At 37.9% G+C, this 17,943-nt stretch overlaps 3 protein-coding genes across 4 annotated transcripts in view; 2 read left to right on the plus strand and 1 right to left on the minus strand.

The window, feature by feature from the left end:
- LOC103145094 (IQ motif and SEC7 domain-containing protein 1) overlaps positions 1-17,602 on the plus strand; it is a 138,409-nt gene extending 120,807 nt beyond the window's left edge. The window contains exon 17 of the mRNA XM_007562367.2: positions 15,664-17,602. Coding sequence (XP_007562429.1) covers positions 15,664-15,948 — 285 coding nt within the window. The 3' untranslated portion in view covers positions 15,949-17,602. The remainder of the gene's footprint in view (positions 1-15,663) is intronic.
- On the plus strand, positions 2,717-8,182 carry LOC103145097 (platelet glycoprotein IX-like). 2 transcript variants are annotated; one of them, XM_016676489.1, is made up of 3 exons: positions 2,718-2,860; positions 5,346-6,012; positions 6,055-8,182. In XM_016676489.1, the coding sequence occupies exons 2-3, from the start codon at positions 5,347-5,349 to the stop codon at positions 6,127-6,129; spliced, it is 741 nt and encodes a 246-aa protein (XP_016531975.1). In that variant the 5' UTR covers positions 2,718-2,860; position 5,346; the 3' UTR covers positions 6,130-8,182. The 2 variants fall into 2 exon arrangements, with proteins under 2 accessions (XP_007562434.1, XP_016531975.1); XM_007562372.2 differs by having other exon boundaries at positions 2,717-2,860; positions 5,346-8,182.
- LOC103145098 (cat eye syndrome critical region protein 5-like) lies at positions 8,003-14,513 on the minus strand. Its single transcript, XM_016676488.1, has 8 exons — positions 14,231-14,513; positions 12,162-12,365; positions 11,966-12,078; positions 11,772-11,865; positions 11,612-11,645; positions 11,349-11,523; positions 11,044-11,232; positions 8,003-9,168 (listed from the first exon to the last, which is right to left on the minus strand). The coding sequence occupies exons 1-8, from the start codon at positions 14,348-14,350 to the stop codon at positions 8,769-8,771; spliced, it is 1,329 nt and encodes a 442-aa protein (XP_016531974.1). The 5' UTR covers positions 14,351-14,513; the 3' UTR covers positions 8,003-8,768.
- Positions 17,603-17,943: the final 341 nt, after the last annotated feature.

The following is a 17,943-nucleotide window of genomic DNA, read 5'->3' on the forward strand; positions in this document are numbered from 1 at the left end:
CTGGACAAGCACATATAAAAGGACAGTTACAATTTTTTTCAGGAATTGCAGTTATAACCTACACAAATGCAAGCTAAACAGAAGAACTGGGTATATGTAAAGATTATCTTTCTATATTCTACAAATAAGAGTCTATTCTAGTGTGTAAATTAGTGACAGTAAGCTGTTTGTCCCAATATTCAGGTTATAAAATGTATTTTAATATTCATGAAGAAATCCACAGAAGTCGGGCTCACACATTATCTTGTTTTTTTTGTTTTTTTTTCCTTTAGACGACAGACATATCACACGCGGGACATTAATGATACGCTGAATGTGTCTTTTTCTGATAATTTCATATCTTTGCTATAATTCTGAAATTTTTGGAAATGGTGTGAAACTGATGCAACTGTTTATTTTTGGTGTGTTGTCGTGCTTTAAATGTTTGAGGTTTTTTTTGTTTGTTTGTTTGTTTTTGTTTTTGTTTTTTGTTTTTTCAAAAGTACCCCAACAATGCACTGCATGGATCTGATGCATCATGCGTCCTATTCACTGTGAGCTGATGGGGAAGAGATCAGCCTATAACATGTTGGACTTCTTTTCTTCTTTTTTTGGTTCTGAATAAGTTGGAACTCTACGATGGTGGCGTGTGTCCTTGTCGTTCCATGTTTTTTGCCTGGTAGTTATTGAAGCTCAGCATGCATTTCATCTACAAAGCCATTTTGTAAATTACAAACATGGAAGAAGAAGAAGAAGAAGATAAAGAGAAAACGTTGCACTTCGTCGCTGAGGGCTTTCATTGTGTAAATAGAGGAATCTGTTGTGCAAGCTGATGAACTGCTTGATTAGAGAGTTCAGCTTTGTGAAGACTGTAAAGGGACCAAAACTGGGGTAAAAGGAGATGTACATAATGTCTATATTTCCAGTGCTCTACTTTGACATCTGCAGTTGAGATCAGGATGTACATGTCGCCTCCTGAACGGACGGGAGCCGTGCTGGTTAAACCGATCGACTCTCTCTTCCTCCAGCAGTTGTGAACTGAGATTTGCTGTGGAAATCAAAACCAGACTGTTATAGGAAGTGTGCTGCCATCAATTACATGCAGTTTTCCTTTCATACATGCAAATACACACAAACAAACACAGTCTCACACGCGCACACAAACAAATGTACACACAACCGGCTGCGAGCTGTTCGATCTGACGAGTGACATGTTTTGAAGAAAGGAAACGACAGGAATGGCCTCATTTAAATGTGCATTCTGTTTGTACAGTGAATAGTGAGTCAGTAAGACCCCAGTTATTGTAAAACTTCAACTGTGACAATGTTGAGAACGCAAAATAAACAAATATATGACTTATGGTACATTGGCTGTTTTCTCCGTTGGTAAATTAATGGACTTCTTTGTGGTAACTTGCTGTAAAGGAGAGAAAAACGAGTTGGGGAAACAGATATTTACACAAATGGTAAAAGTAAAAACTTTTGCTTTTCTCTACATCTGAAGATGATATTTGACTTCACTTTTCCAGTTTTCAGACAGAATCATCCAAATTATTTCTTCTTGCTAAATGCCAGAATAATGACAGATTTAAAAAAAAAAAAAAACAAACAAAAAAAACGTATTCCGGTGCATGAGTTTGCTTACAATTTTGTAGTATTTGGTAGAATTGTCTTTTAGGTTGTATAACTTGCATCAAATGTTTTTGAAAGTCTTCCCATTCCTCCTGACTAGGCAGGTGTGACTGATTGAAGTGTGTACACTTCATTTCTTAGATCAGCGTCATGTTCAGACTCCCCCCTGCTGTGTTTGAGGTTCATATACAGTAACCTCTGCAGGCCCGTATGCAATGGATAGTGAAAAACACATTTAACAAGTTAGACCAATTATACCTACTCATTTTATTAAAGAATATAATATGTCTCTTCTTTATGTACAGTAATAAAACAAGATATGAATCTTTGCTTTTCGTATCCTGTCCTGACATTGTTCTTTAAAGATTGAATTTAAAATCTATCAAAGAAAGACACCAATTCTGCATGCAATATATCAGGTATATCCCTGGTAAAAATGTTTAAAAGAGAAGGGGCATAATCAGGTCAGAAAATTCAAATCCCCTCAGCTAAAGCGAGCTGTTCAGTGGATTAGTACTCAAATGTTTGTGACATTAGACGATTTTCATCATCAGACCAGTTGCATTTCATTTAATTTCCATTTTTGCTTCAGTTTTGATCTGGTATTGAAAAGATTCAGGAACTTCACCGTTTTAATTTCCACAACAGGGGAGCGTTAAAACATCACTTTCTATATTTCCACTAGAGGGCATCTGTTAAATTTAAATTAGGAAAAAATGGGACCGTTGCACTGTTACACCACCTATAGGTCGAAAGTATGACTGCAGAATTTCTTTGGTGGAAGCGTATAATCTTACTTTTCCAAACTACATAACAGAAGCATGTCTTTAGGCTCAGATGGTGTAGGTTTTAGCACATACAATCAGCAATGTAATATATCACAAGGCTTCCATTTGTACTTTTCCGTTATCCCCAGCCTCGAGCCATGCAGTGAATGGTTACAGTGCATTCACTGCAGGGTTGTTTGGAAAGCCTCAGCTAACATATTCATAGATAACTCTTATCACTTCAAAGCAGACGGACTTCCTTCATGTCATGTGAACTATAACTGTGCGGTGCTATTGGTGCACTCCTCACCCCGACGCTGTTCAATTTGAGGTTTTATATCTCTGTGCTCACTACGCATCAGTTAGGAGGGGGGAAAAGTTTCAGAAGATCTTCCTAATGTTCAAACTGGACAACAGCAGACAGTTCATAAGGATGACTGGCATCAGCAGAAGAAATCTTGAGATTGGCCTGACACAGAAAGGTTTGTTTTTTTTTTTTTTTTTTTGGGGGGATTTGTGAAGTCAAACTACTGTTACATTTTTTGTACGTGTTGTGTTTAGTAAAAATTTATTGAACGTTATAGGCCTAGCTCTTTTTGGTCTTGAGAGTGTCAGACAAAAAATGTAAATAAACTCGTCAACTGCATGGATTTTATACAAATTTTAGAATTTCCATTTTGCATCTGAATTATTTTTGAGTGGGGGAATATGATAAAAAAAACAAAACAAAAAAAAACAAACAAAAACAAAGGGAATTTATTGTTTCCACACAGGGTCAAAATTATGCATACACTCCACTGATATTATGTTGCAGAGAAACATAAATTGTAGTCATCAAAAAGACTCTGGCAAAATTCATAGTTCTGGCTGAATATGTAACCTGTATTTCTTTGCAATTGGTAAAGTCAGTTAGAAGTGGATGGTGTCCCAGCATACAAGTTGATCCCACTTTAAAGCATCACCCATAAGTTTTTGTATTACTACATTTCAGACCAGGGACATTTCATCTGTCCTGATAACCAGTTTTGATGCAGGTTTGGGATGATCGCCATTTTGGAACTCATAGTCTTGAGAACATTTTTACTTTTACTTCGTTTGAGGTGTGCTTAAAGAAGTGGGTGTCATGTTTTATTATTTCATTCTCTTATGCACCTATTTTGAAGTTTTCTGACCAATCACTAATCTTTAAGAATCCTCACCTGCCAATTTTGATTTTGATCAATAATTAGTTTTTTTAACTGCCTACAATATGCCTTCAATATCCCAATCTTTTTAACTGAAAAAAAAAAAGTTTAACAATACTCATGAAATTATACAAAACTGTTTTTGCTGCACAAGGTAGTGCTTTCATTTATAAAACATAAATGAAAAGTTTGCATATGACCTGGTGGCCGGGTCTGTCAGTCGGTCCTCTGTCACAGCAGAGCAGAAAGGAACAGTGGCTGGTTTTCAGATCTTTGTGAAGGTAGATAGGATTAGTGGATGAGATTGATTTCACATGCAGCAAGGGCCGATCATCGGTCCCTCAGAATTAAAAAAACCTGGGTTGTTCAGTCAGTGAACCCATACAGTCAAATCGGCTCATCATGATGCATTTCTTTAGGCCATAAAAAATCATTTTGATTCCTCCAAACAGTTCAATCTTTGTATCACCCCACTACATATTTCGAAAACATCTGGCTTTACAATGTGGGCAATAGATTGCAATCTTGCAGGAAGACGTCATTTTTGGAACAGGTGCTTCCTCCCTGGTCAGCTCTGTCTTAATCCTATAAATGTTGCACATTCTTCACTGCAGACCGTAGTTCTGGTATTGAAGCATCTTTTGGTTTATGATAGACTTGAACCTGTAGTGGTTCTTGTTTTCAAATTCCTTGGTTTTGAATTTAATTTAATTTCCCTTTGGGATCAATAAAGTTTTTTTTTTTTAATTGAATTTGAACTGATTTTTTTTTATTGTCATAAATATTACTTCATTGGAGTGTAACAGTTTGAGTCAAATTGAGTGAACTTTGACACAACGGCACAAGGACCTAAAAACAAACTTCAGAAGTATTTTTTTAATGACCCAAAGATCCCATCTTTAACTATGACAGTTTTCTGGACCAAATCATTGAACAATATTATCCTTTTCATTTTCCATCCCATAGATAATTCTTCAGGTTTTTGTTTAACTTTTTAGTGAGTACATGAAGCCACTAATAGAGCCATAACTACAATTAACCTTTCTTTAACATAGAAAGTCCTCCTGCACTAGCACTTTTGTGTTTACTTTAGGTTCTGTGTTTCTTTCAATAACTGTTTACCAACTGGCAAAAATATATCCACTACCTTTGAGTGTGTGGTTTTATTATCAACCTTGACCTGCACTGTATGCAATTGGACACAAATTTGACTATATGTTTGGACTGGATAGTTATAAATTGCAGTTATCTGAACTAAATGTGGAGCTAATTTAATGCTGTAGCTATAAACTGAGCCTGTCTAAGTGCCCTTAGTTGATATCTCTTACAATTTGCTGCAACATAAATATGATGAAGAGAGTTCAAAGTTGGAGATGGAGTGCCACTTTGACCTGATATCTTAAAAAAATATATTTAAATGTTTGTGTCGGGAAACCAGCTGGCGTAAACAAGTTTGACAATTTCTAACCTGAAGAATGGTCAAATATCCAGCCAGAATTATATGCAGATCTTGTTGACGGCTACAAAAAATTTGCTTATCCATAAATCTTAAGGGACATTACACTAAATAGTAAATGCAGTATATGTACATATTTGTACATATTTGCAAAACTATATTTAAGTATAGTTTTGTCTCTAAAGATTTTTTTTTGACATATGTTAAATGCCCAAATTAAAATTTTTACTCATGCTCAAGATGTGTATGTAAACCTCTGACCACAAATGTACCTTGTGAGCTGAACTGTACAAAACCTTTTATTACTTACGTTACTTGTTCCTACAGGATGCTGCTCCACAGTGTGACCTTAGCTGTTTATCTTCTCCTGGCCTCATCAAGTGCCCAGAGAACTGTCCAGTCCTGTGTGTTTTCAGAGCTCCAGCCATCTGGGTTGAGAGTCAACTGCAGCTCTTTAAACCTCATGGAGTTGCCTCATCTGCCTTCAGAGACCACAGAACTGTTTGTGCAAGACAACCGGCTCACCTCAGTGCCACCAGGAAAGTTTGACCGGTTGGCTAACCTTAGAAAGGTGTCCCTGTCTCCGAACCCGTTCCGCTGTGACTGTAGCATCCAGTACCTGAGGTACTGGCTGCTGAAGAACAGGGATGTTGTCTCAGAGGAGCCTTTATGTTCCAGTCCAGGCTCTGTAGCTCAGAACGCCATCACTGACCTAAGTGATGCCTACTTCTCCTACTGCACCTTTCCACTCGTACATCAAACAAGCACCTCAGGCTGTGTTTATGTCTCTTACAACACCATCGCATCGGTGATGCTGTGCTGCATTATTATTCTGCTTTTGTGGAGCTTAATACTTGCCAGAAAATCTACTTTCACCATATACGTGGAAGAGCGACATTCAGGATTTGAGGCGGACTCTCTGCGCTCACTGAAACCCAAACACAGGAGGAAGCTGCACACAGAACTGTCGGGGCTCAGCGCCGACTCTGATTCTGTCGTTTTGTCTGAGGACTTGGAGAGGCCACTTGTCTCCAAGTCCAACATGGAGTTACTCCCACAAGTGCTAGAAACATTACACAAGAAGCACAATATAAAGATAAAGGCCAATTAACAGACTTTTATTCATACTTTAGCAGAACTACAAATAAGTAAGAAGCGAGAAGTGAGGCTGTGAGGGTTTGCAAAGACGCTACATGGGTTTTTATAATTTGTTTCCGTTCTTAACTGCACCAGACCATTTATCAGAAACTTCACCTGTGTGAGTTTTACTTCATTTGTTTTTATATTTTACGATCCAGACTTAATTTTACTTAAATAAATGTGAAAACTTGCTTTTTAATTTTTCTTCAGTTCCTTACAATCAATTGCACTTTGCCTTCTGCTATCAATACTGAACTATTTACCTTCCATAAACATCCTAATGTAGGGGTACTTACTACTATTTTTCATAATTTACTATGATCACATGTTTTCCTTTCCCCTTATAGCTCTTAAAGTTTTCATTGAACAATGGCTTTTTTCTTACCACTCTTCTACAAAAACCTGATTTGGGTAGAGCATGATTATTAACTGCCCTGTTCTCAGAGTCTTCTCCAGCATTACCTAAAACCTCTTTACTTCTTTAAACGACATTCTCTTTGTTGTGTCTATCAATCTAAGTGGGAAACCATATCTAGGTAGGTCCCACATAACACCTATTTTCAGATAGATTCAATAATGCTCCAATCAATTCAAAGCCTATAATGTCTGTATTGTTCCTTGAGCTCCATGATGCTGTTTGTTCACTGATGTTCTCTAACAGACCTCTGAGGCCTTCACTAAGCAGATGCAATTATACTGAGGTTAAACTGCACACAAATAGAGACACTTTACTATTTCAGTAACTTCTGAAGGCAACAAAGTAGATTTTATTTAGGAGTAAGAGTAAAAAGGTTAAATACTGATGTTCGTTACACTTATTAGAGTTTTATTTATTTCAAAAAATCTGTTTTTTCCCCTTCCACAGCAAAAATGTTAGCTTTATAAGGCAAAAGGGAAGGTCAGTACAGCCTACTAGCTTGTGCCTGGACATAGCTTGTTTTCTTCATTGGATGGACTGATCTGGCTTAGCTCATATAAGCAAAATTGACTGGTAAACATTAACGTAAATCAGTGGCGCACCAAGTGAGAGAATGCTAATCAAGTACAGACTATTCATCAAAGGGAAGACCAACCATTGTTTCTTGTTTCCTGCAACTGTTGTTTCATTTCTGTGTTTGCATGGGCTTAAGCTGGATTTAAACCAAAGTCAGCCAAATAATTATGTTGGTTTCTCACGCTACTGCCTTGAAGGTCACAGCTTGCAAAATCTGTTCCTCTTAGTGGTCAGTATTTATTACATAACAGCATGAGCTGAAACTAAAGATTTTGGAATGACTAAGAAAAAAAAAAAAACATTTTGGTACAGACATTAACATGTCAAAGAACTGTAATTGTTAAAGGGGGCTGGGTGTTATGTAAAAACAACTTTTTTAGCTTTACATCATGTGTTATTCCCTCATTGAAAACATACTTGGCGTGATGCTTTGACTCTTTCATGCATGTTTTAGATATCCTCTGCAGTGTTTAAAAGAATGGGCGCTTCTTAAAGAGACATAGGTCCAATTTCAAGACATCAAATTGTGAAGTCAAATTTTTTTTTTAGTTATATTTGATATATACATCATTTTTATAACAACTGAAGTTGGTATAGTTACTTGATTGTGCTTTAAAATTGCTCTAAACAATTGCCTAAATTTTGTATATCGATTGACCAGCCACTGTTTCCCTTCTATTGTAACCACAAGTCAAATACAAATACAGTTAACCTAATTTTAATGCTGTAATACATAGCTGAAATTAAAAAAAGTTGCTTCGTTATTACTTTTAACATTATCAAAAGAACATGTTTGTTTGCTCTTTTTAAGAATTTGCTAATAATGTGTCAGAGAAAAACACACATTAAGTTCACTTTGCAATTATTCTTTATATTCTTTTCCAAGGTAAGGTAATTACAGCAAAAATGAGTTGGTAAAGGCTTTACGTGTGACTTAATTGATGTGCTGTTAGCTTTTGTCTCTGGAATAAAAATCTGAGAGCACAAAACAGAGGTTGGACACTAAACAACAGACGTTATGGCAGGAAAACAGCAACTTTTAACAAAAGTTAAAAATCTGTGCAAATATTGGTTATGGCTCTCATAGCAAGACAAAATGTGGATAGACAATACAACTGAAGGAACAATATTGCACATCAAACAGCTGGACTTATAGTAAATCTATTCCTCTTGTGTTCATGCATAGATCTTTAAGGGTAAACGGAGTAAACATAGATCTAAAAGGGGATTAATGAAAGTCACATGTTCTTGTAATACACTCTCCTAAAACACTGGTAAAATCTTGTACTCTAGATCAGCTGATCATCTAAAAACTAACCATGGTCAAATAAGGCAGCTAAAACATGTTTCCTTACGAAAAACACACTGTTAAAGACGACACCGAAACCACATGGCGGTCACAGTTAAATGATTCATGTTCTCTTAAATCTGTCTTTATGTTGTTGTCTTTACAAGATGACCTATATGATGTTAATGCCCTGTCTGTCAGTTCATTACTCAAAGTCCACAGTGATGCCCTTCCAACAGCTCCTTGTATTAAGTGGTGCGTTTCCCAGCTTAATGCTGTACCACACGTGTGCTTGTGTGGTACACAGAACCTTTCGGGACTCGAATCACTAATGAGGCACAAACTTTTCCTGCTGGAAGATGAGGTCCACAGCTTCCGCCACGTCCTGCACAATGTAGTTTGGCTCCACCAGCGCGGGGTCAAACCTGAAGTCCCGGTGACCGTGGAACACGGTCTCTTTGATGCAGCGACTGGCGTCGGACGGCACCTCTGCGTTGGGATTGTAGACCCCCGTGCAAACCAGGACGGACTTACAGGAGGTGGCAGAGGGCAGAGCGAGCTCACTTTCCCACATGCTATCGAACTCTTCCTCACCCCCGGGCATGGCGGTGCTGGACCCGGTGGCAGCCACCACCTGGGCAACAGCTTTGGGGTTCTTAATGGCGGCTCTCTCCTCCAGGAAGCGATTGTACATGTTGGCTCCGTATATATCAGTCATGAGGTTATCACTGGCAATGGAAAAGGAGGGAAATTAAAATAAATAAAAATGCCAAAACAGGTTTGTCTTCTATTGGTCTGTTTAACTACGATAGTGGGGAAAAATAGGGAAGAGTTACAGAATCATACTACCTTGCAGATGTATTGATACCCTCTGAATGTTTTTTTTTTACCTTTTGCCTTGATACAGCCCCAAATTCAGTGTGTTTTATTGGGATTTTATATGATAGACCAACAGCTGTTAAAGACAGGTGCTGACCTGTCTTAATCAGCTTTCTATGTATGTGACTGTCGCCAGCCTTATATTTTATGGTTATGTAAGCATGCAGCAATGTGTGTGTGTAAGCATATGAACGTGACGGAATCATACATCCATAAGAATGGTGTGGCATTTATTTATATTTAGTGAGTCAACACTTTGCAGACCCTACTTACACTGCAGAAGTATGTCTCCACCAGCTCAACTGCAGCAGAAATTCAAACATTAGCTCATTCTAATACACATTTCAGTATTCCATGTTGGTGGAACCACGTTTGTAGCTAGGGTGATGTACAGTGTTAGGTTTCCATTTCTCTCAGACCAACAGGTTCAGTTTTGGTCGGATTTGACTAGAGCTCCTTCTTCCACTCACTCACTCTGTCTCCTTTATCACTTGTGGCAAACTGGATTTTTAATTACTTTCTTCTGGCAGCTCTTTATAGAGTGTAGAATTAACAGTAAAGAGTTCTTGCAAATCAGTGAAGATGCCCATGTTTAGGTAGATTTGCAGGTGTCCCATACCCTATTATTATTTTTGGAAGACAGATTAAGCAGCACTTGACCAGATGTTTGACCAGATGTTCAAAGGTTGGGGCATTATTTCATAACTTAATCCTTCTTTAAACTTATCCACAATATTTCCCTCACCTATCTCCTGTGTTCTTTGCTCTTCACAATGCTGTGTGTTCACTAATGATCTCTGACAATCCTTGACGGAAAACATGTATTTCTAATTTGATTAAGCTACACAAAGGTGAATTTTATTTGCCAATTAGGCAACCTCTAAAGCCGATTGGTTGAACTAGTTGAACATATTTAGAATTATGCGTATGAGTAAGTTGGGAATACAATAAAGTTATTATAAGCATTACTTTGTGCAGGTCTAACTAATAAAATCCCAATGAAATTAAATGATGTAGTTAAGCCTGTTGCAATAAATCAATTAATCGCATGATAAATTAAAACAAGCTCAATAATTTCCATTTGCAGGAGCTGTTTGTTTTTCTTGTCTCTCTCTCTTTCCTCCTTACTGGATGACAAAAGGTTTGAGTGTGATGCTTTGGTCTCAACTATCCCCTTTTGTGAAGGGCAATTTTGTTTACGGAGACTTCAGAGTTTATTTGTCATTTCAATTGTTTGTTAACTTATTTTATACATTTAAGATGACTTCCAGTTCCAGAAATAAATGCTTGTTGGAAATTAAAGTTTATTGTTTATGTTAAAGTGGTCTTAAAACAATATTATCAAAAACAATAATATTGCTGGAACAATTTGTCATCCAGCAAAATTTATCAGCGCAAAAGTTGTGACAAGATAAAATGTGAAAAAAAAAAAAGAAAGTAAATACATTTATAATGGACTTTAGTGCTACGAGTTAAACTGAAACATTACTTGTAGTTACTTAAAAGGGCTTAGTTTAAGTAACTAAACTAAGCCCGTTAGTTTAGTTACTTTATGATACATTATTAAATGTATAATAACGTATATTATATAAACTATGGTGTGTCACACCGTAGTTTAATAAAGGTGTGATTATTTTCGCACCATTTAGGTCAGTAGTTTTTGTCTTTGTTTCTATTCTTTGATTACTTAGGTGGGAACTGTCTGCAGAGATAAAAGGTCTCACCCAATAGCGTAAAGGGAAGTGATGGGAAGTTTCCATTGTCTCTGCATGGCCTGGCTTCTGATGAGATACTCCGCAAAATGGTACGTCAGCTCGCTGGGCTTTCCCATGAGTGCCTCGTACTTCAGGTCTTTGCCAGTTATCTTTTTATAAATGTTCTCCAGGCACACAAGAAACGTTCCATGGCCAAACCTAAAAAAATAAAAAATAAAAAAAAATAAAAATAATAATAATAATAAAAAACAACAATATCCGATTTGTTAGATCAAAAAAAAATGTGTCAGCATCAATCTTTACAAGAAGATTACCTTGGGGAGTTTGCCTCTGCCATCCACATCAGGTCCATGTTGCAGGCCAACAGGGGGAGGTGAGGTACCGCATGGGTTTGGTGGGGACTGTTGAGGTTACCGTGGGTCAATAAAATATCAATTATCAGCTGCAGGTTTGTCTCCCATCGGATTGGCTCCCCGAACAAAACCACAGCTGGATACAAGATTAAATCAGTGAATACAACATCTGACATGGCAAAAGTATAACGCTGAGAAGGAAGTGCAAGAACATTTGTTCATACCTTCAACTTTAGGAAGGCTGACAACAGGAGTGGACTGAAACAAGAGAAAATAATCTCAATGCATTTTGTTTTATATGATAAGACATATTTATTATATAATCAAAATATGGGGATTTCTTTGTAAAACATCTCATTTTCAGCAAATATTGCAATATCTCACCGGCAGTTTGGGACGTCTGTTGTGATCCACCATGTCCAGCAAGGGGTATGACTCCCTCACCATATCAATACTGACAACATTCTTAAAGCCAACACTAAATACAGGAATTTAACAAAGAATTAGTTTAACCTTTAGGTCTTGCTTAGGAAATAACAATTAAGAAGCAATGCAAAAAGGGTAGAATTTATTAATACTTTTTAGCAATTTCCAGGACAGGCCCCTGTCCCGACACCAGGACACATTTATCGTGGAATTTCTTGAACATCCTCAGGGGACTATGGGACATGATGACTTGGTCTTGTGTAATCTGAAAGTAGAGCAAGTAATGTTAGCAGAAATGTCAGGGTAAACCAGACCAATCAAAAGGACGGAGTGTGTTTTGTAACTCACAGGCACTCCCAAAATGTGAGAGAGCTGGTCTGCTTTTGTTTGTCGGAGGCAGTTCCCTGCATTAGTGACAAAAACAACTGGCACCACAAACCTTCCCTGAGAGTCGACCAACTTCTCAACAGCCAGTTTGGCTGCAGGGATTAGCATCCGTCCTCGGACGAGCACGCCATCAATGTCGAACAGCAGCCCAAATCTCGGCTGTGGCTGAAGGGGGAAAAAGAGAGAAACTGTTGCATGATGTGAACTGCAATAAATACATAGAAAAATTATTGAGAAGCTGTGTAAAAGTTGATTTTAAAAAGTTTGACCCAATGAAGATCAATGAAAAATCACAAAGATTACCCCAGGTAGGTGGGGCCCCTTATTACATGTACATTATTTACATATATCTATTACTTTATCGACTCATGACCAGTTTTCCCCTTCCCATTTTATACCCTTAATCAAACCATGCCACACCCATGTGTTACACCACTCAATAACACATTGAGTGGTGTAACATAAATATCTATTTATGTCTCTTTAAAGTTAACTGTTTTAAATAAATTACAAAGTTAAGCGGTCATAAAATATGTTTAAATCCCACTTACAAATTATTTCTGTTTGGTACCTTCTAAAAAATTGTGGTGCTATTCCTCCATTTGATGGATTGGGAAAAACTGGAAACTGTGACTAACCACCTGGTAGGCATTATTATTGGTGATGCTGAAACACAATTTAATTATACGTAGAAAACAAAAATTTACTCTAAACGGTCAGGTGTATAAATCAGATACGAAATGTTCCGGCCAGAGGAGATAAATTTACACATGGTCGGTCAGTACAAAATGTCCTGTGACAGAGAAGCTCAATTTCAGACAAAACTCCTCACATAAAGTTAAGAGAGCGATGAGAGTTTGCTATTTGAGTGAGTAATATAAATCTTACACGGTATGACACTTAACTGGGCAAAGCATAGGGGCAAGCATCCTTCAGATCGAAGTTCTTCTTTTTATTACTAACTCAATCTGCACTCTGCCTCCAACTTCCACTCAAAGCTTGGTATTTCTCAATAAGATGTTTAAGAACTCTGTAATCATTCAACAGTTTGACATCACTTTTCATTTCTCTCAATTATACTGTATATTGCCTTATTAGGCCACAAATGGCCTGCATAATGTCTATAATTGGTTTCCACTGCTGTTCTTTACAGCAGTTTAGTGATTTAGTTAAGTAGGACATGCAGTAATAATAAGGGCCAGTTACATGTGACAGAATACTAATACAGCAGTACAATGGGGGATTGTAAAGCTGACAGGCTCTAATTTTGTCTCTCAGGATAATTGTGCCAAGCAACAAATAATTTTTAAAAACTAAATTAGTATTTTATACAGTCATACAGAAAATTATAATCTAAATATTCTGTAATTGTTTTATGGAATCAAATATGTTTATTTATGTGACTAAATTTAAAAAACATACTTAAGATGTGAAGTAAAAAAAAAAAGTATATTTTGTGCTACGGGTTATAATGGAGTTTAAATTATTTGAAATTTGCTATTATGGGTCCATTTGAAACTTTGAAATGAGTAAGCTTGAGATTGATCCTACAACAAATCTGGAGTTTTGAGTTATGTGGTCTCTCTGAGAAGAGCTCTTGGGAGCCCCCTGTTGGTCTGGGTGGCAAACAGCAGCAGCTTAGTTTGCTTGTACCTTTGGCCGGGTCTAACTATTACTGCATCACAAGTCATTCAAAGACTTTCCAATCATGTCTATAGCATATCAGAATGTGCCTTCCTGTCATGTGAGGCAGAATTTCCTGAAAACAAACAAAAAATATAAAAGCAACTGTTCCCCTAAAACAGTTGCGCAAAGGCTACAGCTGCCTTTGCCCTGATGTCAGGACCCCCCCCTCCTCTCGTTTCATTGTCGTCAGCGCATCCAGGCTTCACAAAGTTCCGTGAAACATTTTACGCCAACGCCTATTCGTTAGATTGAAACAAATCTCCGAAACTACTTGAAGGCCCAGCCTGAGTTCAACAGCGTTATTGTTCTTCTGAGCCGAGGAGCAGCAACAGCTCGGACCGTACCTTGTTCACAGACTGAGTTCCGCAAAGCCCGCACCGAGAACCGACAATCCCAGCCTTGCGCCTGGCTTGACGGTTACTCACGGTGTGCAGGCCCCGGAATAACGGCAGGAGTCCCCTCATCTCCTTTGCTTACCCCTCAGGGGGTTCAAAAACAAACAACAAAAAACACAAAACAACCGGCGTGTATATAAATAAATGAAAACGACCCCCCCAACATAAAGCTGGAGCCGGCTCACACCGGCCGCGCTGGCTGGCTGCTCGGCTTGGTTTTTTTTCTTTAAAATATGACTGGAGCAGAGATGGTGACGCAGAATGAGGAGGAGGAGGGTCTCTATGCGCTGCATCTGCACCGCAACCCCCGCTGCCATTTTAGACGCCCGAGGTGGAGCTTACCAGCTCTTATTCGGACAAACAGCGGATTTCATTCATCAAAACCACTTTGAGATAGGTTCTCCAAAGCACACGATGAACATGAAGTTCCTTATTGTGCTACCTTTAAAACGCATGCTGCTGGCTGTCCTCATGTCCTAAATTCACGACAAAGGAATCCCCCACATTAAGCGCAGTTGCCCTAAAATCATATCGCTACATATTAAACTGGAAACGGGGTTACTCTATGAATACAATATTGCAAATATTTACGGGAGAACTACATAAAACTGTCATATTGTACCTCTGATAATGCATTTTTCTTAAAAGGTTTATATGGAAAGCAACAGCACTGAATGACGTTGCTTCTTTAATTTTACCAATAGATATTAAACTGAATATCGCTGCATTTTATTGAGAATGTCCATGTTTGTGGGGTTGAATTTCATTACATATTTCAGGATAACTTAATTAAAATTGGACCAATTTATCTTAAAAAAAGTGATGTTCACACTTAAGCTAGTGCTGTATTAATATAATTATGCTGAAACGTTAAAACTTTGAAATATTTTGCAATGAAAATCAGACAAAAACACTCCTCCCCGTGCTCCTCCAGCTTTATTGATAGTTTAAAATTACATTTCTATTTTCTAGGACTTCAGTTGCACTTTCCTTCCGACTTAAAAACTGAGTACAAGCAAATGGTATTTATACAGTAGTCTAAGTGATATTGTACAAAAATAACATTTTGATTTCTGTGAAAACATTTGTCATTCCCAAATAACTCCTAATTCTGCTGTTCCGACGACTGTTCTTGATGTTAAATTTTTGCCAAGGTAAAAAAAAAAAAAAAAAAAAAAAAACAGAAAATCTACCTTGGACTACCAAAGTGATATTTAAATTGTAAACAGATTTCTATAAAAGAGCATGTTTCTTTTAATACCTCCAAAATTATTATTTTTTTTTTTCATATCTTAGTAATATAGCGTTTGTTATCGCCCACTTGTAGCTGCTTGTAGGGCTGAAATGCATCATGTTATGAACTGTTTCCNCACACGGCCCAGGTGGTGCACACGGTGCAGGCGCAGCTACACGGCCCACACCCCCAGTACTGCCAGGTCCCGCAGAACCCCCCGCCTTACCACCACCACCACCACTACCACCCGCCTCCCCACACGCAGTACCACCAGCACCCGGCCTACTCCTCGCACGCGCACCACCACTCGCAGCACGGCCACTACAGCCAGCACCCGCACCACGCCCAGCACCCTCACCACCACGGCCAGCAGGCGGGCCCAGCACACGGCGGGCACAAACCCAAACACAGTGGCATCAGCACCGTAGTGTGATGCTCCTCGCGCGGAGAGACGGGAAGACAAAGGAGGAGACTTTATGAAGGAAGGACAATCGCTCACACCAAAGGGACTGACAGCATAACTCTATGGCCTGTCCACTGTGTTTCAGCTGCTGTGCTGGGAAGCAGTCACACCCAGACACCGCTTTCACTTCCAGGTCCAACTGATATGCAGGATAGAAAACGGATTCAAATCTTCCAATAGGGGCCTTCACTAGTTTGCCTGATTTGGGGCTTCTGCGTGTGGAGGGTTTGGGCGGTCTGCACAGGAAGATGCTGTTTAATTTCCACAAGCTCCAACCTGCTGCTTTATCCCCACATTTACCTACCATTACATAATCAGGAGGAAGGAAGCCCTACGATGAGAACATGTTTGACTGTTTTTTTTTTGTTTTGTTTTGTTTTTTTCACAATTTCAGAATTTCAGCTGTTGAGTCTTTGGTTTTTGCAAATCCTGCCATCATGTGAATGCTATTTGTTGTCGCCTCCTCTAGAGCTCATATATAATACAAAAAAAAACAAAAAAAACATATATATAAGCATTTCACACTGTCAACGGACAGCTAAACAACTCATAGTAGTTCTAGTGCTGTATTTACTGTACACGACAGCTATACGTTTTGTGTCTTAGCTCTCATTAAATAAATGTGCCAATTATTAACGCATAATCTATTTAGTCGAGACTTCATGTACAGTATATTGTGTGTAAAGTAATTTGTAAGATTATACTTACAATTATTATCAGCAAAAATGGCGTCTATCAGTATTAAGCTGACTCAAGTGACGGGTTGTAGATCTGAAAAAGGAGCAAACTCCCCTTTTGCCCGGGCCTGGTCCGGTCAAGGCCTATGATCTGTTTTAAAGCTTTTTTGCCTTTCTGGTGAATTAAAATAATAATAATAATAATAATAATAATAATAATAAACACCCAAAACAAAGCCTATAGATGGCAGCTGCTGCATATTTGACATCGAAAAACACAGTTTGATCAGAGTTGAATTCCTGAAGGAGACGTTTCCCCTAAAAAAAAAAAAAAAAAGCTCAGAATGAAGAATTTAGTGCAAAACTATACTTTTAAAAGGTAAAATTTCTGTTTCTGTTACAAATAGTCTGAAATAAAGTCGATATGCAGCAGCTGTTTTCTTCGCTTTCGAAATCAGCTGAGAAAATATCCTGAAATCTTCGTTTTTGCCTTGTTCAGATTATTATTTTCATTCGCCAACTCGATTTTGGTGGATTTCTTTTTTTTTTTTTGTCTTTTTTTCTATTAAATGTGCAATATCTTTGTACTGATTTTGTACATCAAGAGCAAGCAAGGTCTCCCCCCTCTTGTTTGAGCGTTTGTCATTTTGCGTCATTATTATTTATTTATTTTCTCTTTGACCCCCTGTCTGCGTCGTTTTCTCTCTGTAAATTGTCCGCCTATCCTCGTGGTCTTATGAGGGGTACAGACTTGGAGCTCAGTGGAATGTCTTGTAAGGTTTTTGTTTGTTTTGCATGTAATGTTTTTGATGTGAGGCTATCCTCTGCACATTGTATAACAAATCAGTGTTACCATGGTAAGTTTAAGTGCAATCATGCAGGCTTGTACTTGAGAGTGAAAGTCTGTCGTCTTGTTGTCCAGGATGAGATTCAGGTGAAAAAAAAAACAACTTTTTCTTTGTTCTTTTAAAAAGACGTAAAAGTACCTAGACACTTCAGAGTGGAAAGAAGAATGTGTGTATATATTTTAATAAAAAGGAAACAGAAATATTTCGCTGGACAAGCACATATAAAAGGACAGTTACAATTTTTTTCAGGAATTGCAGTTATAACCTACACAAATGCAAGCTAAACAGAAGAACTGGGTATATGTAAAGATTATCTTTCTATATTCTACAAATAAGAGTCTATTCTAGTGTGTAAATTAGTGACAGTAAGCTGTTTGTCCCAATATTCAGGTTATAAAATGTATTTTAATATTCATGAAGAAATCCACAGAAGTCGGGCT

The sequence above is a fragment of the Poecilia formosa genome, unplaced genomic scaffold (assembly GCF_000485575.1).
Source record: "Poecilia formosa unplaced genomic scaffold, Poecilia_formosa-5.1.2 Scaffold135, whole genome shotgun sequence".
In the NCBI taxonomy this organism is placed as follows: Eukaryota; Metazoa; Chordata; class Actinopteri; order Cyprinodontiformes; family Poeciliidae; genus Poecilia; species Poecilia formosa.

Excerpts from the sequence above, each read along its gene's own strand:
- LOC103145097 (XM_007562372.2), top strand. The coding sequence starts at position 5,347 with ATGCTGCTCCACAGTGTGACCTTAGCTGTTTATCTTCTCCTGGCCTCA.
- LOC103145098 (XM_016676488.1), bottom strand. The coding sequence starts at position 14,350 with ATGAGGGGACTCCTGCCGTTATTCCGGGGCCTGCACACCGTGAGTAAC. Across the intron at positions 11,866-11,965 it reads GTCCTGGAAATTGCTAAAAA|TGTTGGCTTTAAGAATGTTG; the intron begins GTATTAATAAAT and ends TCCTGTATTTAG. Across the intron at positions 11,233-11,348 it reads GCAGAGGCAAACTCCCCAAG|GTTTGGCCATGGAACGTTTC; the intron begins GTAATCTTCTTG and ends TTATTTTTTTAG.